Source organism: Ptychodera flava, chromosome 21 (genome assembly GCF_041260155.1).
Source record: "Ptychodera flava strain L36383 chromosome 21, AS_Pfla_20210202, whole genome shotgun sequence".
Lineage (NCBI taxonomy): Eukaryota > Metazoa > Hemichordata > Enteropneusta > Ptychoderidae > Ptychodera > Ptychodera flava.
Genome location: NC_091948.1, coordinates 8597145 through 8618122, shown reverse-complemented (window position 1 = coordinate 8618122; position 20978 = coordinate 8597145). Strand labels below are relative to the sequence as shown.

Sequence of the window (20978 nt, the reverse complement as noted above, 5' to 3'; positions counted from 1 at the left end):
ACTAATGTCAAATTCTTAAGAACTGAGAGATATTAGGTGATATTAAATATTTCCTTTCCCACCGTATTGACATCCAGCATATCATTTTTTCACAGTATAGTTAGCAGCCATATATCAGAAAAAGAAATTCTTTAGAACATGAAACATCCGATAGTTATAAAAGACTGTCCATACTTTATGATGTTGAAATCAACTATATTTTAAAATTGACATTTTTCATATCTTAGGGAGCCCTATTCAGATCCGTTTCCATGGAAAAGGGTATAGTGACCCTCACTATTGATTTTTAAAAATGATTCAATATGAAGAAAATATTTGCCAAATGTCATGAAAATGATATAGCGTTTAATTTTAGTATGAATTTGCTTCTTGGGACAGATATTCGGGCTATCAATTTAAAACAAATTACTTTCTGGTCGAAGGCTTGACGGGTTCATTGTAAAGCTCTTGTATTAAGCAAATTTTTCAACATCTTAGCTTTTCAAAAATCGAAAGTTTTAATTTTCCCCCTAGAGTTTACACAGGGATGGTGGCCATTTTGAATTCACATGTCGGTAAATGTCAGGTAATTTTGTTTCTCTAGTACAAACTTTGCACTGTGACCCCGAATTTTGATTTTGATTTGGTAAGACAATGGTTGAACGTTTCCATTGAATAAATTTAGCAAAGGTTTAACTCTTTTACTTTCGAGGCGCACTCTACGTTAAGCCTGTATTCTTTTTTCGTTTGAAATCCTCACATCAAGATACGTTGCTTACAGGCATGCATGATGTACCTATATACATTGTTCAAATATGGAAAATGCATACACTGATACCACGTCACACATTATGACTAAAGTCCTCTACAACGGTGCATTCCTTACAGGTGTTCTAGTGAACAACAAGACTTGGAGAATAGTCACGGGATGCTGCCAAGCTTCGAATGGCTGTGTTGAGTTCTGCAAACCGAGGAAGGTGTGCTCAGGCGGCTGCTTTGGTCTGTTTGAAGTCTCGTTTCAGGCTCTGGTTGGGTCCTTTGCTTGGTTAGTTCTCGCCTTCATGAATTCAAAGTAAGTTCATTTTTCACAGCTGCGCTCACAAACATAGCTTGTAAACAGATCTTAGACACCATTAGATGAACTGCGATCAAGTGTGTTCTCTCGTAAAGTAAAGATTAGATTCGACTATTTTCTTATAATTCAGATTTTACGCATGCGCTGTGAATACCTCACTCTGCCAGGAAGGACAAGATTCGCCACACTCAATGAATCGGACAAGGCATTATCTCAGAGTATCGGGTGGATTTTATTGGTTGGATCCAGCCTCCTGCTTCTTGTTCTACTGCTCTTATGGAGAATGTGCAGCAGTTACACCTACGAACAACGACGATACGCAAAACTCTACGCAGACATTGAAAGGCAAAAGTTCCCTGAAAAGGCTCAGGTATGGCAAAACAGCAAGACATGGGCTGAAGAGGTCACAAACAAATGACGTTGTACCTTTGGTGACTTTAAGGCCCAAAAATATATTGTGCTGTTCCGATAACATTGTTTTCAAAAATAGGGTATGTGGGTCGGTAGGGATTTTTTGTCCAAAATATTTTTATTTTAAAAATGCACTTTTCAGGGTGTTAAGGGTCGGCAGGCCAAAAAAATATGGTAGGTCGGGTTATCGGAACAGCACAATTTTTTTTCCTTTGATCTTATTGTCGTTTTTGTTATCGTGTCTCTTTTTACTATTTTTAAAAGTACAATGGCAAAACTTCACAATGCAAGCCTGGGTGAATCGTTTTCATCATTTAACTGGTTTCATTTAGAATCTAAATGAAGACTCATATAATTTATTTCCTGACCTATGAGACGTTAATGCTTAAACATTTAAATATTCATCGTAATTGGTATGTAGAGTTGCAGTTCGTCTTCATTCCGCCTAGATGAACAGTTCTCCACTATCTGTCTATTTACATCTTGATATCAAAGACCGACACATATAGAGCAGTGTGAAGATATTCTATTTTTATCAAGACAATTCCAATTATTTTAATTATTTGCTTTTACTTTGATTATTTGAACAACACAGAACTTCTGCGATGTCGTTCTCTAGAGAAAAGCATAGATTTTCAAAATGGCGAAAATATCAGCGTTTTTGAATGGAAGCATCGCAAGATCCAAGGCCATGGACTATCTTTGTTGAAAAGTACAGCTATGTTCATGCTCTCTGAATTCGTGTAGCGAACTGTTTTTGTCTTTTTTTTTTCATCACAGATGGACGCAGGTAAACGTGTCGACGAGACCTTAGAAATGTTCTTCAGTCAGGAAGACTTGAAAATTGAAGATAGGGACGGTTGGAAGAAGGCTTGCAAAGCGTGGTCGAACATCTCGCTTGTCGGATCAAAGTACTTGGCGGATTGCGGGTACACGACTCTACATGAGTGGGCTATTTTGCAGAGAACAGGGAAAGGCGACATTGAAAATCCTGACGGTGACGCCAGTGACGATGACCACTCTGAAAATGTTCACGACAGTACAGTACTGATCGGAGCCACAAAATCTTGAGGGCTGTTTGTTCAGCGCGCAGAGATTTCTGCTTTCTTACTTGTATGCTGCAACGTAAACGACTTTCATATCACACACTGCCCTGTAGAAAGCAAGGAAGTTTGCCAATAAAGTAAACTGATTTGTCACATAACTTTATAATGCATTTTATTTATCGTCATAAGCGTTCAATTTGCAATTGTGACATACACGAGGACAAGAAATTAACTATGTCATACAAAAATTCGTTCACTTTGGTTGTCTTTTCGTTTGTACAAGTACCAAATGAAATAGCTACATATTGTGAGGTCGACCGCCTATCGCAAAGTTGTTAAAATTAAACAAAATAATTGGTTCACTGGTCAAGATATCATGTAGTACGTGCCATGGTGAAACCGCTCTTTTCATACAGAGTGAGGTTACTGTGAGTCGTCCGCACCACGCCTGGTGCGGTGAAAAGCCTAACCTGGTGCTCTGACATAACACGATAAAGTGACCAAAATTAATTCAGATGTACTACATGCCGTCCATGCGGAAGATTACATTAATCGAATTAAAAAAAAAGTCATTATTTCAGGAGTATTTGAAGCATACTGGCCACATCCAGCATTTGTTGTGGACAGAGTTTGCGATTATAGCTTACAAAAGGTGTGACGGATACTATTGACATAAAACCGTAGGTATATCGTAGATAGTTTAGACTGTATGCTAAACAAGGATAAAAATGCACTCAAATGGAGCAAATTACCAAATTTCTTTTCACTTGTGAAAGAAATATGTCTATCTTTTCTATCTTGGGATCAATAATATTACTATTTCGTGACACGAGCAAGATGGTGTCGAGATTCTGTCAGCTCCAATATTGTGCATAGTATAAAGGCACTGGTTGCTTGTTTGTTCATTTACCTCTACTTCAAATCCATCTATAGCTCATGTTATATTGAATGAAAATATCATAAAACTTTGCAATGGCAAATATCTTCAGGTTTAGATATAAAACAACAACGCAACCACACTTCAAAAAAGTGGTGCAGCATGGCAAATCCGTTGTGCATTTTTGATAAAAGCACCAAATTTGGCTCAGATGTGTCTTAATATGTGTCGAACAAATTCAGATAGCGAGCCACTGAAAATCTGCTAAAGTGTTGCCATGGCAGCCAATTTTCAAAATAGCCGCCATACAAGGCATTTCTCACCTTGTATATGCCAATAGGAGAATACGTTGGGAAACTTTGGATCAGATATTTTCAACTAGAAACTATCAGAAGAGTATTTTGCATGTTCTTTCAAATTTCAATCACCACTTGACTTGTTAAACGGGTGCATACAGACAAAAACACTATTCGCATGCATAAAATGCACGTATTAAACACCTATTGCCTGGTAATGAGCGCTGTAGCGCCAGTCTATTACCCCGAGGGGCCGTGTGTTACCAGAAATACATCGCTATTCCCCGAGGCCGTAGGCCAAGGGGTATAGCGATGTGTTTCTGGTAACACACGGCCACGAGGGGTGATAGACGAGCGCTATAGCCCGAATAAAGACCAGGCTATAGGTGTTTTATAACACACCACATGCTCATGTTGTGTTGATATATAATTTTTAATGTGTTTTAATATTTTGCACCGCAACAATCCATTGTGACAAGTTTACTGGGCGATGTTTCCACAGCGGTTTCAGTTGTATGTGTTACCACTTTCTTTTAAAAAATATTCTAAGTATACCTAGCGACATCCTTAGTTGCACTTTAATCTTTTCCGTCGATGTGCTGTCCAAGTTCCTACGCTGTTGGAACGTTGGAAAATGTTGGAAAATCTGTTTAGAGAATGTGTCGTTACCTATCCCGGAAGCACATCACGTTCCAGTCACCCATCATTGTTGCAAAGCTGCAGACGACACTACGGTCACCTGACCGAGCACTTTTCCAAATTTGGTCAGAACTATTTCCCTAGGGAAATAGCTTTTCAAAAATACCCTCTGACGTCACTTTTGTCGATCCGGTGGGGACTAGACGTATCTATTTTCTCGTCACGTGACGTATTCTGGCGAATCACGACACGGAATGAGCATGTGGCGTGTTATAATAGATCCTATCAAAGGATGACACTATGTTAGCAGTCAAGAATTATTAGGCCGTGGGAGTCTATGTGCACCACTAAGATAACAAACCTGTATTTATAGCAGCCTTTGGATCCCTAGAATACAAATAGGATTTTAACGGAAAAAATAAAGGAACGCAATAACTGTTACGGTCGTGTTCTGAAGGGTACAGAAAAAATACCATTTTGCGAGCCACATGCATTTTTTTAGTACTTGTTTGTTATCTGCTAAGTTTTTTTCAACATAACCTGACTTGTTGGGTATCATTAGAAAGGCTATTTATTCCTCGTGAAAACATTCTATGTAATATGCAATATCTTCTATACCTTTTTATGAAATAGGACCGAAACTTACCCCGTACCCCAAAGTTTATACGGCAAATTATAGCTAATCTCAAATTCTACAATTTTTTCACCCGAGCATAACACAAAAGGCAATGCTTTGTATGAAATCTGTTTTATTTGTTACAAGGACATGTTAAAATTATGGATTAGACTTTTTAGTGAAAAAATTATTGGGATGCTTTAGCTCACCCTGTCATATTTTGAAGGGTAACGCAAAATCACAGTATTGCCAGCTTGCATGCATTCTCGTTAAACCTGTCTTCTTGAAAGTCATCTGTCGAGTCTAACTTATACATAATCTGGTTTGTGTGGTACCATTAGTAATGCGATTTATTCTTCATTAATATGAAATATTGTAATATGCGATATCCTTTATAGTTTTCATGAAATAGGACCAAGACTTAGTCAATACCGCAAAAGATTAAATCGCAAATTACGGCTACTCTTACATTCTACAAATAGTTTGCTACACATAATACAGAAGGCAATATAATGCTTGTATTAAATCCCTTTTGTTTGTAATAGACGTATGTCAAAAATATGAACTGGACGTTAACTGAAAGATAATATGATTAAGTAGCCATTGAGCCATTGGGTTTATATTTTGAAGGGTACCCAGATATGGCAAATTTCCTGAAACATGTAATTTTTATTAAACATATCTTTATGAAAGTAGTCAGTCAAAACCACAGTCACGAATGATGTAAAAATATTATCAACATAGCGTAAACTAATTTGTTTCAAGTTTGCTTTGTAAGATTTGACCTGAAACATTTCTTATCTGACAACCTAATTTAATAATTTTTGGCGGAACAGGTTTCTTAAATCCAATTTATGGTGTGTGTGTTCTACCCGCAGTAAGGCAAAATTACTGAATTATACAACCAACTGAGGAGAAAAGTTCGAAATTGTGCCTTTTTAGGTTTTGTTTGCTACACTGCATGTAAATTCTGTATGGCTTAACTTCAAAACTTTCTTTATACGATATGCACAGCTAATTAGGAACAGTTTAGCTGATCCAATAATCGTTTCTAAACATTATACATAACATCAAGTTTACCTGGGCGTTCCTGAAGAAAAACTGTGATATATATGTCAGAAAGTCGGACTTTCCAATATTATGGATAAATCTGATATTTAGCTGCTATAATTATCATTTCTAAACTTCATAAATTTGCATACGTTTCTATAGATATGTCATATAGCTTGGCTTTCTTCATTAGCATAAACATGGATATACCCTATATTTAGCTGCTCTAATGATAGTTTCTAAACTTCAAAAATTAGCAGAAATTTAGCTTTCCATTGTTAAGTACTTTTTCAAGTTTAACAGGATGTTCTATAGTTAAAAACATGGATCCCATACTTAGTTGATGTAATTATTGTTTCTACACCTTATAAGTAGTTCAAATTTAGCTGCGCTGACATGCTCAAAACGTTCAACATTTGGGAATACATTGTACTGTAATTGTATGTCACTGAATGTGCAATTGTCTTATTGTGAATACTTAACTATGTAAAATGTCTGAGGTTTATGTTTCAATCTTGACTGGGGTTTCACTCTTTGTATAAAAAGGAATATATCACATTTGATCAGATAATTGGCCACTACCATGCTCAGGTCTTGGGTGTATGTGTCACGGGGATAACAAGAAGATAATTGGCAAATGTTTTGAATTGTCGTTTAATCTTGTTGTTTTAGCCGATGTTAAGACCGTGTTAAGGAATAAAATACTCTTTGTCAGCTGACTAGTCATGCAAAAGCAAGTGCAGGTACGGGAGTGCCAAACACGGACATGACTGACAAAAGTGTAGGATTGTTTTTGAGATTTGCTTTCCCTACCTCTCATGTTTGACAAAACGAAAGACAATGAAGAAATACAATTTAATGACTATTGTACCACGTTTGTGCATTTGAATAACAATTTATTTACAACCGAGAAATTAGTACCAAAATATACGATGTTCAAAATATTATGGGCATAAATCCATATTTATGTAAACTAATGTTGAAATAACTAAAAGCAATTTCTAAATCAGGAAATTAATATCACATTACACCAGATCAGCTTTATGTTAAATGGATTATAAAAAGTAATGTATAGCGTAAATCAATATTTATGTAAATTGATGTTGAAATAACTAAAAGCAATTTCTAAATCAGGAAATTAATATCACATTACACCAGATCAGCTTTATGTTAAATGGATTATAAAAAGTAATGTATAGCGTAAATCAATATTTATGTAAATTGATGTTGAAATAACTAAAAGCAATTTCTAAATCAGTAAATTAATATCAAATTACACAAGATCAGCTTTATGTTAAATGAATAATAAAAAGTAAAGTATAGAACATAATGCATACGGGCAAAATAATATAAAATTATGATCGTGTTCTCCACGTGGTTAAATTTTAAATGGCGCCATTAATGTACTAATGGTAGTTTACATGAAAATGTTATTGTTTTTAGCGTTAAAACTTCAAGATTTGTTATACATTAAGTATTATTGTGCGATTTTGTATGTAGGCCTACGTATGTATGTCGATGAACGAGAGTGAGGAATTGGATTAAAGTCCCCGAACAGTTTTGCACGTTAGGCCTAAATGATCAAGAACACCCTGCAAAACTTGTCAATGCGCTAATTTGTAAAGTTTAGAAACTATAATTAGAATGTCAAAATAGTGCACATATTCAACATTTCTACTCAAGAACACCAATCCATTGGCAGAACATGGGACAGGCTGTTCTTACACTCGGACGCTCAATACCCTTTCCACTACCGCCATGGGCCGATCTATGCCTATAGGCCCAGTTTGCAAACATTATGAGTGTGTCGCACGTTTGCAGCTACAGTAGCTACAACGCCAAAGATGGTTAAAACTTGTGCATCAACCATTACAGACATGAATGAAAAAAAGTACATTCTGATAGTCTACACAGAACAGCTGACAGCTGCTTATCGTAAAAATTTTCAATTTGGCAATGTTGATCTTCCAATTTTGCTTTGAGGCAGCCCTATTGTCAATGATATCTGGTAAAATGAAATCATAAAACAATAAAAAATGCAAATAATAATCTTAATAGGCAGTTATGATGGTTATGCATCCACTATTCACCATAGAATCATCCGTAGAGCAGTGACTATGGGATTTTACAGTAATTGATGGCAGCTATGTTTAACCAGATATGAACTGAATATGCTCACGTGATTTACAACAGGTTTAGTAATAGTAGAACGCTTCACAGAACAATAAGATATATGTTATCACTATATGTAGCAGGTTTTTTCAACTTCGCACAGTACTCTTAGAGTTTAATTACTAATTACAAAACTTTATTTAATATGCAAATGGGCTATTAATTAACTTGACACTGCTAAATGCTTCATGGGACAATTAGATATCCATCAGATTAACATTTGTAGCACGTTTTATTTAATTTAATGCTGAAATTTTAGAGTAATGTCACCAATTACAAAGTTCATTAAGTATGCAAATAAACCCTAAATTAACTTGACACTGTTCAATGATTCATAGCACAATTAAATATTTATCAACTCAATATCTGTAGCACTTTTCACAAAATTTGGTGCCGTTATTTCAGAGTTATATACCTAATTACAAAGTTTATTAAATATGCAAATGAACCCTTAATTAACTTTACACTACTAAATGCTTTACAACACAGATATCTGTCGGATTAGTGTATAAGCAGCAGTTTTTCATCACATTTGATGCAGTTATTTCGGTTTTATATGACTAATTATAAAACTTCATGAAATATGCAAATGAGCTAATTATTAACTGACACTGCTAAATGCTTCTCAGTACAATTGGATATTTATCAGATCAACATCTGTAGCAAGTTTCATCAAATTTAACGTTGTAATTTTGGAGTAATATCACTAATCACAAAGTTCATTAAATATGCAAATGAACCCTTAATTAACTTCACACAACTAAATGCTCTACACCACAATTAAATATCTGTCGGATCAGTATCTGCAGCAGATTTCATCACATTTGGTGCAGTTATTTTGGAGTTATATCACTAATTACAAAACTTCATAAAATATACAAATGACCTATTTGTTAACTTGACACTGCCAAATGCTTCTCAGTACAGTTAGATATTTGTCAAACAATATCTGTACCAAATTTAACTGACTTGGGTGCCGTATGTCAGAGTTATATACCTAATTACAAAGTTCATTAAATATGCAAATGAACCCTTAATTAATTTCACACTACTAAATGCTTTTCACTACAGTTAGATATCAGTCGGATCAGTATCTGCAGCAGATTTCATCACCTTTGGAGCAGTTACATCGAAGTTATATGGCTAATTACAAAACTTCATAAAATATGCAAATGAGCTATTTATTAACTTGACACTGCCCAATGCTTCTAAGTGTAATTAGATATATATCAGATCAATATTTGTTTTAAGTATCATCAAGTTTGGTGCAGGAGTTTAAGAGTTATCTCACTAATAACAAAAGTTCATTAAATATGCAAATGAGAAGGTAATGGACATGACACTCACAGTATCATCATAATGTTCTGAGATTGTCATCTGTGAAAAGTTTCATGAAATTTTGTGCAGTATTTCTTGATATATGCCTACACTGTCATTACCGTCTCCATAGGGAAACCATTGTGCGGAAAAAAACGATATTGCATAACTTCATTAATATGCAAGCCACACCAACCAAAATCTAATCAGTTCTTCCAAGTAGCATATGATACCAATGTACCAAATCTGACCTGAATCCGTTCAGGCGTTTTTGAGTTATCGTGTAAACAGACAGACAGACAGACAGACAGACAGACACACTAACACACACACACACACGGACAGACAGACAGACATGGCTATGACATTAGCCCACGTGTTTACAAACGTGAGCTAAAAATGGCCATAACACCAGAATGAGGCTCTACCTGTGAGGGCTCTGTATCGAAATTGATTTTAAAACAATAAAAAAATGCAATTAGTTATCTTAATAGGCATTTATGATGGAAATACGTCCACATTTCTCCACAGAATCATCCTTAGAGCAGTAACTATTGGATTTTACAGTGACTGATGGTCGCCATTTTTAAAATCGAGGCTCAACCTGAGGTGGCTCGGTATTCAAATTGAATTACATTATGATAATCTACGTTCAAACAAAATTTCATGCTTTTATCACAAAATGTACAATTGTTATGCAAATTTGGGTTACGCGGTGCCACTAAAATGAAATCTTTCATTTCATGATACAAATTTCACCACCATAACATTTCTCCAAAATTTCATGTTTTTGCATCTGACAACACAATGGTGATTGTTTTAGAATGTTACTTCTTTTCCACCAAAGTTGATCTCTACTCCTCTGTGAAACCCACCTGTTCAATCATAAACGCCCTCAACTCTCACGCGCCTCATGCCTAACCTAGGTAAAGGGTAGTGGATATAGTGCGCCCTCCAACGGCAAGCTTTACATCTAAATCGTTCAGACAAAGAACAATTGAAAATTTAAAAAAAAATGTCTCCATGGTGCACATCATTTTATGAAAGTTTAGCAAGAGCTGCCAACTCTGTATGACTATTCATTCTTTCTCTCTGAGCGTCACAAATAGAGAGTTTCTAGTTCACAGTACCAGCAATCAAGCTGATCATAGTGCCTGTGGACGACGCATTATGCATATCTTCCAATCACTTACAGTTTTGCCGTGTATGACCACAGACAGTTATTATAAACCACTGTTATCCTTAGACTGTGCAGATCTTCCACAGACAACTCGATGGCTTGTACAGTAGATCTACAACTGATTAGGGACTCAACATAAATAACAGGGGGGGGGGGGGCTGTTTTTTCGAAACACCGCTGCATCAAAAATAGTCACCCTTCAAAAGTTCATGCACAAAAATTGGTGACCCTCCCCCTTATCCGTGCAAGAAAACAAGTGACCCTCCCCTGTTACTCAATACCCCCCAAACAAACCCGCAATGCGTTCAAGATCTCCTTCTGACTTGCTATACTTTTGAAGTACCCTCCCAAAAAGAAGGGCAAAATGTGGCCGATATAACGCTTTGACCAAAAATATCAAATCATATGTGTGTGATAATTCATGTAAATGTACTTTGCTTGAAGTGGCAGGTAAAAAGTGCATGCATGCATGTACAAAAATGTAATTTTTTTATTTTATCGACAATGTCAATTCACTATGCATGGCAGCCTATGATGAAACTATGAATATTTTTATTTAAATACAAAACTAGGTAAATCTGTGCATTTATGTACACCTAATTATTAGTATTAATGTTCATGACTAGACTACAGTGGTTTCAAGTCAATGGTTGTGCAAGAAATTTGTTTTTGGAATTTCACTGAAATGACCATTCACTATGCATGGCAGCCTATGATGAAACTATGAATATTTTTATTTTAAATACAAAACTAGGTAAATCTGTGCATTTATGTACACCTAATTATTAGTATTAATGTTCATGATTAGACTAGAGTGGTTTCAAGTCAATGGTTGTGCAAGAAATTTGATTTTGGAATTTCACTGAAATGTCCATTCACTATGCATGGCAGCCTATGATGAAACTATGAATATTTTTTTTCCAATACAAAACTAGGTAAATCTGTGCATTTATGTACACCTAATTATTAGTATTAATGTTCATGATTAGACTAGAGTGGTTTCAAGTCCATGGTTGTGCAAGAAATTTGATTTTGGAATTTCACTGAAATGTCCATTCACTATACATTGTAGGCTATGAAGAAACTACAAATAACTCATAGGTTATCTGATCCTAAATTGTTATTCAAAAGTTGTTCAACCTGAAGCTTCCAGACGTTATTGATGACATTTTGCACTATTCTGAATAGTTTGTATTCTGTCAATGTCCTCAAAAAATGAAAAATGTACATACAGCTTCATGAACATTTGACACCGACCTATACCCAATGTATTGTCAATGGGAGAATGATATCAAATAAGTGATCACCCAAATTGTTATTGAAAGCGTCATTATAGGGGACAGTTTATATGTACAATAGAGGAGTTGGATAAGTAGAAATCATGACAACTTAAATCAATGTGGCTGCTTGGATCATTAATACATTGTTTATTATACCCTAAAACTTGCGCCCGAAGGGCGCGCCGAAAATGGAAATGACAGAAAATGAAAGTGCCAGGAGGTATTTTTTCTTTTTTCAGTATTCCATATTCTTTAATACGTGCACATGCAATTTCAGCTTTGATGCATAAAAAAGGTGACCCTCCCCCATAGGCTTGCACAAAATTTTATGACCCTTCAAAAATGCTTGCGCGAAAAATGGCGAACCCCCCAAAAAAACACCGGCCCACCCATCCCTGTAATTTGCGTCCTGGCAGAATAAAGAAAATATGCAGTAAAGTTTTCTTCATATACTGTTGAAATACTAGTAGTGGAAAAGGGAAATAAAAGTGAAACTTAAATGGCCCATGTGATGTGGCTATATGACGATGAAAGAAATAGTACAATTATACAGCCAACATGGTCTTTCACGGCACCTTAGTACAGAATGAGAAAACCTCAAACAGGTACTGGTATTTTTCACTTCTCTGACTCAAAAATAAGAAAGTACTGTGCCTATTTCATAAATATTTGCATAAAAGAGCAGTCAGTCCTAGGAATGTGTAAACTAAATTTGAAAGCTACAGGACTAGGATTTTAAGAATAACGGTATTTTGATCGAAAGATGGGAAAATTGCTCTACAAATAAACAATTTTCAATTTCAAAAGTATGGAAGACCGGTCACGACATGCGACATGCGAGTTTTTTTTTAAACTGCGACATGCGAGTTCTTAAACTGCGACGTGCGAGTTGCAAAACTAATATGGCGTTTGCATACATGTCATTTCGTTCTCCTCCTAACGATGGATTACAGAGGTAGAGACGAGCTTATTTCTGCATACTTCTACAATGGATACACCCTGGGAGAAATAGCGGCCACGTTAGGACTCCTACATGTATGGAAGACCGGTCACGACCTGCGACATACGACCTGCGTCTTTAACTGTGATCTGCGACCTAACCCTAACCCTAACCCTAACCCCTAACCCTAACTAACCCTAACCCTAACCCTTACCGCAGATCGCAGTTTAAAAAACTCGCATGTCGCATGTCGTGACCGTCTTCCATACAAAAGTAAGTGTCATATTTAGGAACCTCTTACTGACTTTTTACATGTAAAACTGTTTTTTTTTCTAACAGCAGCTTTTGAGAAAAACGTGTTTCAACAAAAATGTAAACGAAATAGGGCTCAAATATAAGCATCAAATTTTATCATTGTTTGAACATGTAACAATATAAAAGGTCATCCAAAACAATCCTAAAAAGGACCAGTAGTTTCTTAAGTAAAGACTTTTGACAAAAAACGACCAGATTTTCAAAAAAAAAAAAAAAAAAAAAAAAGACCCAAATTCTAGACCAGTTTTAAGAAACGTCAAACACATTGTCCGTACAAATTTATTCACCAAATATCAAGGTAATAATTAAATTATTATGTTATGTAATGGTCTTTTTTTATTGTGCAAGTCACGTTTCTTACATTCCTCATACCTATGCTATTACATTTGGTGCATAAATGCTTGAGTTGTGAGCTACACAAATTTGGTCGCCGAACGGACAGCCGGACGGACAAAAACTCAGACTGACAGCGTGATGACATAGGTCACATTTGCCTTAGGAATCAGGGGCCAAAAGGTCGGAGGCTATTGCCTCATTTTGTGGTCTGATATTGATGACGTTGTGGTGCATACCGCCCTCATATGTCTGGCCCTGAACACATGCAAATTTACATAACATACCTTCACCAATCGACTGGATACGAGGAACTACATGACTTGCAGTTTCGTTCTGCAGTTCGCGAAATTCGCACCATACTCGGCCTTCTCCAGAACAGGTTTGTGCCTGGCCTCGTTTCTGACGCGTACTACAGTATCCTTCGACAGATTTTCGGCTAGACCCAAGCCCCCTTCCACGTGCTATCTTCAAGCTGTCCACTACTGCAATTTAATCGACATGTCCAAAGGAAAGGCATTCGCTGATGCGAAGATCGCTGGCAGCAAAGTGGTCGTGTTCTCGAAGAGCTACTGTCCGTACTGCAAAATGGCCAAGACAGCCCTGAGTAAGCACGAGATCAACAGCCTAGACATCATCGAAATTGAAGACAGGGATGACTGTGAGGAAATTCAAGACTACATGTCCAAATTGACAGGCGGCAGATCGGTAAGGAAGTTGTCAGCAAAGAATTGAAAGGAGGGTCAGGATCATGTGCATGTGTAGCTTTGAGTTATTAAACCAGTGCCTTTGTCAAATTCCCGCCCTACCGTAAAGAAAGGTATTCGTTTCTGGTCAAATCGGTGCTGATTGATTTGCCGGAAGGTCGATCAAATTTTCAAGGGCAAGTAGGTGTCAACATGTCATTTGCATAGGTCATAGCTATGAACCCTTTGCGTGCTTTGCTGCCATGCCCACGAGATACACATCTTCGGGAGCAGGTCGATTGGACCATTTGCTTAGTAAACTGGACCCCATGATTTGACGCTGTATGTTACGGTTTACATGCTTGTGGTCATTAAATAAAATCAATTTACACGAATCATGGACGTTCTTTATTTCAGAAATTCCCAACAAAATTATGTTTTATAGTCACACTGAATATCAATTCTATATATTGCCAATGGCAATGGGCGTACACTGAGTGTACACTTCATTTTTATACCAACAGTCGTCAAAAATGGTACGATTTGCCACAATGCAAATTACCACACCCGCGGTTTCTGCTAACTGTATTCCAGCGCATATTGATTTTTGCGGAACGTGGTTTATATGTGTGCTGTCCCATAAACCATAGCGCTCACTAAATATGTTTGCGTGTCTAACTCTGTGCAATCTGCATGAGCTGAACGATCCACTTCACGTCGGTGGTTGTTGGCATGGCGACAAAGCCATCGTTTAAAGTCAGGCTCTGCACTCCGCATCGACGACAGTTTTAAATTTAAGGCCGTCATTAGTTACAGAAGATTGACATTCTGAGTCGTCTGAAATAAACATGATACTGAAGGGTCATCCCACACGTGAGCCCATTTTGATATTATCAAACAAAATCGACAAATAACACTACCGACAAAGTTTTAATTTCACACAGCGTCAAGTGAACTTGACCTGATATATATTTAATGAAATCAAGTACAGCAGGCATTCAGTAATCACGATACTAACTTTAAAATACAAATTGTATTTTTAAAACTAATTGAATATTTATCCCAATACACAGAAACAAATAATTTGATGAAATCTGCTGCTCATCAGGGCCTACAGTATCACCATAACGGTAACGTTAGATTGCAGTGTTTCAGAATAGCTGATCTTGAAAATGCATAATTTGTGAAATGAAAGCATCGCATTCCGTAGGTGTAACACATTGTGTTAGAGCGATTGTATACTGTCATCATTGGGTATTACCAGTACTTAATAGTGTCATGAGAAGCTAATTTTTATTAGCTCCCATTTGCCATACATATATGGCAATTGGGAGGTTATATGGTTGAAAAAAGTCTGTATGTGAGATGTCTGTCTGTATGTCTGTATGGATGGATGTCTGTCCGTCCAACGCAAAAACTCCAAAACTGCTACACGTATAAAGCTGATTTTTGGTGTAGTGATGCCATATATGGTCTAGATGTGCCGTTGTTAAAATGAACTTGTTAGTCTCATGGATATGCAAATGAGGTAGAAAAAAGGGCGAAAATGGTCAAAAATCAATAACTCAGGAACTACTTGTCTGATCATTGTCATATTTGGTTTTTAGGTACCTTAGGCCCCATTCATTCAAACATATAGATTTGGTGTCAATATTGGCTGCTTTCTATTTTTAATGAATTTTTTTCTCTATTTTTTTGCCATTTCAGTAGAAAATTGTTTCCGCTGAAACCAATGGTCTGTTCGCTTTAAAATTTGGTTTGCAGGTTTCTTGTGATGACCCAAAATAAGACTCATCGAAATTATGGCAAAATTTGCATATTTGTATTTTTGGGCAATTTTTGCCATTTTTGGTCAAAAAAATCTTCTTTGAAACTGTGTATGCCATTACTTTCTAATTGGGTGTGCAGGTTCCTAGGAGTGACCTGAAGATGACTCGGTGAATTAAAGGCGAAATTAGCAAATTTGTGGTACTTTTTGCCATGCTTTCAAATTTGGTACACAGGTGAAATGTAGTAGGTCATTCATTTAAAGTCAAGTACTGCCAATGTGAATGAGCAGATTATGATTGTGCTGTTCCAGGCTGAGATATTATTTATAGGAATGATGCAATGTTTGACGGTAATTGATATTTAACTGAATTTGACTTACATTGTATGTAACTCTTGTACTGTATAAACCCTATCAATTCACCCAGAAAAAAATAATTAATATGATTTTAAATAATTCAATTAATTAGGAAATCAACAAAGCCTAAATAATTTTAGTGTAGAATTATTAGAAAGTTCAACATTTTTGACAGTTCATAGTGAAATGTTTACCATTTTGGATGATTAAAACATGTAAAGGCAACTTTCCTGAATCCCAACTTTGACATATTCTGTATCGTCACGTATTGTTCTCTGTATGTCATCTAAAAGAAATTGCTCATAATAGTTTATCATGATAGGTTGGCCAGATAAAGAGAGATAGAGAAAGTTCTGATTTCCAGTTGTGGTCAACTTGATAAAGATTAAATAAAATTACATTACGAGGAAAAAAATAGAGTGGTCAATTAAAAGAGTGGTCAAAGTGATAGGGTTTTTATGGTAAAGCTGGGCTATAAGATTCCTCATGTTCTATTTATAGCAATTATGCAATCTGTGTAAACAGTGCAATGAAAGAGGTACATGATTCGGTATAATGCTTTTGATGACCTTGAACTTCTTAAGTTGCAAACATTTGTCTTTTCAGTGTGCTTTCTTTGAGTACGTACAGTTTCAACTTATTCAACAGAACTTGCTTGCAATGTTAATTTGAGAGTTAAAATGTGCTTGTTTAATAGGATGAAAATACTGATAAAGATAGCAAGCTGAAGATTCTTTATAACCTGACAGATATGCTGGTTTTTTTTGACATAATCTTGATAAGCAAGGCATGTTTACTTTAATTAGAATGTAATTAACTCGTTCATATTGTTATAAGCAGTAGTACCGGGTATCAAGTTGAACAAGCTGATATTGATAGGTTGGGCGGCTGTTGGAGGTTAAAAGCTGTAAAATAAATGTATGTATGTATGTATGCATGTCTATCTGTCTGTCTGTCTGTATGTATGTATGCATGCATGCATGCATGTATGTATGTATGTTGGTATGTGCGGATGTATGTCCATCCACATTAAAAACTCCTAAACCGCAGCACCTACCATCTCAGTATTTGGTGGACAGGTGCACCCAGGGGTGAAGATGTGAATTTGTTCAAATGAATATGCCAAAGTAAAAAATATGCAAATGTGGGGGAAATTAAGGAAAAATCCTGCAAATTGCTAAAACTCTGTAACCACTGACCAGATTTGGTTGAAACTTGGTATGCAGGCTCTTTATAGTGACTTTAGTTACATTTCTTCAAATTGTGGTGAAATGTTGAAAGTTGTATTTTTTGGGCGATAAAAATCTTATTTTCTTAAAGCGCTCTTCCCATTGCCTTGAAAACTTGTATGTATTATCCCAGGGTTTGCCTTTGTCAGATTCGTTCAAATTGTGGTGAAATTTTCATATTTGTATTTGTGGGGCAATTTTTCCCATTTTTTGTCAAAAAATCATTTTCTCCCAAAGTATTTGTTGGATTGCTTTAAAACATGGTAGTCTTGATCCTAGGGTTGTGTTCTGTCAGATATGTAAAAGTCATTATGAGATGGAGCATGTCATATTGCTGGGGTATAAGATTAATTTGGACTTACGATGGAATTTTCTTAGTAATCAACCTGTAAGAATGCAATGTCATGTGTGTACTAGTACTTAGTATTTCTGTAAAATGGGAGCACAGTGTCATTGACACTATTTTTTTAGTCTGTAATGAAAGATTGATCTGGGACATGGAGATATGATGTACATTTACTTTCTTTTCTATTTAGCAGTATAATTCGAAATGTACTCGGTAAACAGGAAAGCTTTGCCATGCAACTGCAGTAAATTTGTCATAGGCACATGTGTGAGGCAGTAAGTTGCCCTGTCTATTGAGAGGGCTTGACCTCAGAAAATGGAGAAGGCCATTCACCCTATTGCCTATAAACAACCACATCGTCATCATTAAACTTTACATGAATTTACACTAATCCGTTCTCAGTAAGTAATAAAAAGAAGAGACAGACAGTGCTCTCAAACAGAAAAGGACCTAATTTGAATCTTACATAACATGATAGACTACAGTTATGTTCACTGAATTTGTGTTTCATACATTTCTCCAGGTTCCCAGGGTGTTCATAAATGGTAAATTCATCGGCGGAGGATCGGAAACCACCCAGTTTGAGCGTGAAGGCAAGCTAGAAGTCATGCTGAAGGATGCTGGAGCTTTGTAGAACTGCTGAATACATTGGGGCAGAGACATACCCAGGGCTGTGAAGATGACAGACAGATAATGCAATTATATAATATCTAATATGATCTCCTTTTGTTTTGGGTCAGGGTATGGCTGTACTTTTGTTGACCTCTAACCCCCTAGCTTTGATCACCTGATATGCTAATATTCAGTAAACTAACATATTTTTTGTATCAATCATGTGCAAAGATAATGTACAAGTCAATATTTACAAGACCCTACGGTGATGCTAAAGGATTCAGTATGCATCTGATTGTGGCGGGCAACATTCCAAATTAATAATTCTTGTATTCGTGAGAGGAAAAATTTCAGTGTTGCATTCATGGCTATACTTATATAGAAATGCTAAACGAACGTATTTGAGTTTTATGTTAGAATGTCTTAGTGGATCCCATGCTGTTTCAAAGTCAGATTTAGAGATAGCTCTGTCGTTACCCTGTTTCGTTCTTTGCCGATGCTCTCAGTGCTAAGAGGTGACACCTGCAAAGAATAAAAGGGACATAAACAGAGCTATGACTATGTTTGACTTGAATCAGATTTTGTGAGTAATATTTGCTACACAGTCATTTGGTATCATCTCAAGGGTAAACACGCACAACAAAAGTGAAAGTGGTGAACGTCCGCTTGTACTCTGTTCAAAGAAACTTAACATCTGTTCCAGTTTATTATGCGAGAATGAAAACATTTCAAATTTCCACGTACTATGGTTAACTTAAGATGATCAATTTTTTCCCCTGCATCTTTCAAAATGAGTTCAAACAAAATATAGCTATAACATGTAAGTTTGAAGATCTGCCAGACATCGAAGGCTGCCAGTTAAGGTAGTTTGCGCCTCAAAAATGAAAGACTTAAACTTGCTCAAACTTTGATTGAGCAAACATAGCATTCTCGCTCTCTTTCTGAATCAAGAATAAAAATCTGATGTCACCATGCAAAGATTGATACGAGAGAAACAAATTACCCAATATTTATCAATATTTGAAATTCAAAATTCCCACCATCCCAGTGTAATCTGTAGGGGGAAATCAAAATTTGTGTTTTTCACAAAACTAAGATGGTGAAAGTGTTTCTTACCCCAATAGCTTTAAAGTGAGCCCCCAACAAAAGGTAGGCCAAATGAATATTGTAAAAGTTCGAGAGTGAAAAAAACCTCTGAGGTGCATTCTGCCTTAATGTATAGCAGCCTATATGCATATGTAGCTAACTGATATTACTACTAGCAGTAAAATGAAAATAAGTACATCAGCATACACTGTAATATCTAGAATTTTGCAAACACTGCAGTATTGTACCGAAAGAGGAAGTAACCGTCTCTTGGAGTAAGTTCTGCCCATGTGTCATGAAATCTGAACTTTAGAGTTGAAAGGTTAGCAGCTTAACCCTTGAGTGCTGTATTTTTTCCCACTAAAATGTTAGTCCAACATTTTACCAATTTTTATGAATTTTTCTGTAATTTTTCTGATAATTTTGGACCAAATAAACACAAAATTTCATTGGCCTCAGTTTTTTATCAAAATTTTGGCAAAATCTAACAAATATTGAATGGGATATATTTATAAGGGTGACAAAAATTGACTTTGGCGCTCAAAGGGTTAAATCTACATACCAGTAATTATTGAATAGCCAAGCAAGTTACATATGTTTATGTTTAACAAAACTAGATATAGGATATTGGAGGAGCAACACAAATTACATACGTTCATGTTTAACAAAACTAGATATAGGATATTGGAGGAGGTATCTTTTATGAGAAATTCTTTTTCATAGAATACATCTGCATTATTGTGACATTTTCTTACGTCTTAAGGGGATATACATTGTTATAAGAGTCAAGAAAAATTTCTGCAGTCTCAGATTGTTATCATACATGAACAACCTTTCTGTTTCAAATATTTTGAAAGAACATGTCAACTTTTGAACTGAAATCATCTTGTAATAAAAACATAATGAAACATACTGCAAACCATATTTGGTGTGTGCATACTTTTCTCTGAGTTATACCTTTTGCTGGTCTTCTGATGTAAAATAGTATACACATTTAAATGTGTGCCGAGTCACTTTGTAGCCTTTAATATTAAGCTAAATTCACCTCATGAATATTCAGCAGTTTATTTTACACATCACGGTAACTCTAAGTGACTACAGATTTTGTTGATTTTTCCCATTGCTGAGGCAGTTTCATGCAAAATATATTACCACAAATGTAAGAATGGTTAAAGACAACGTGGTCAATCGTTCTCAAAACTCTAGACCTCTACTTTAATACAAACGTATCTTTTAAATCTCATCAGCTTATTTTGGCTGAGCATGAACAAGCAATCCGTAACCACTGTTTCTGTAGAATTAATGCCTTCCATCCACGATGGCTTCTTATGATGTCAAATTTGCTGAGTGGTTTTGTTCACCCTTCAT

At 36.0% G+C, this 20978-nt stretch overlaps 2 protein-coding genes across 2 annotated transcripts; both read left to right on the top strand.

Moving 5' to 3' along the window:
* The first annotated feature begins 860 nt into the window (after positions 1–860).
* On the top strand, positions 861–2669 carry LOC139120932 (calcium homeostasis modulator protein-like). Its single transcript, XM_070685521.1, has 3 exons — positions 861–1051; positions 1185–1424; positions 2246–2669. Exons 2-3 carry the CDS (start codon positions 1194–1196, stop codon positions 2534–2536), a joined length of 522 nt encoding a protein of 173 aa, XP_070541622.1. The 5' UTR covers positions 861–1051; positions 1185–1193; the 3' UTR covers positions 2537–2669.
* An 11139-nt stretch (positions 2670–13808) lies between these two features.
* Positions 13809–20532, top strand: LOC139121302 (glutaredoxin-1-like). Its single transcript, XM_070686078.1, has 2 exons — positions 13809–14234; positions 18436–20532. The coding sequence occupies exons 1-2, from the start codon at positions 13845–13847 to the stop codon at positions 18544–18546; spliced, it is 501 nt and encodes a 166-aa protein (XP_070542179.1). The 5' UTR covers positions 13809–13844; the 3' UTR covers positions 18547–20532.
* The last annotated feature ends 446 nt before the right edge of the window (positions 20533–20978 follow it).

Coding starts and splice junctions, on each gene's coding strand:
- LOC139121302 (XM_070686078.1), top strand. CDS start 13,845: ATGACTTGCAGTTTCGTTCTGCAGTTCGCGAAATTCGCACCATACTCG. Junction 14,235..18,435: donor AATTGACAGGCGGCAGATCG/GTAAGGAAGTTG, acceptor ACATTTCTCCAG/GTTCCCAGGGTGTTCATAAA.
- LOC139120932 (XM_070685521.1), top strand. CDS start 1,194: ATGCGCTGTGAATACCTCACTCTGCCAGGAAGGACAAGATTCGCCACA. Junction 1,425..2,245: donor AGTTCCCTGAAAAGGCTCAG/GTATGGCAAAAC, acceptor TTTTCATCACAG/ATGGACGCAGGTAAACGTGT.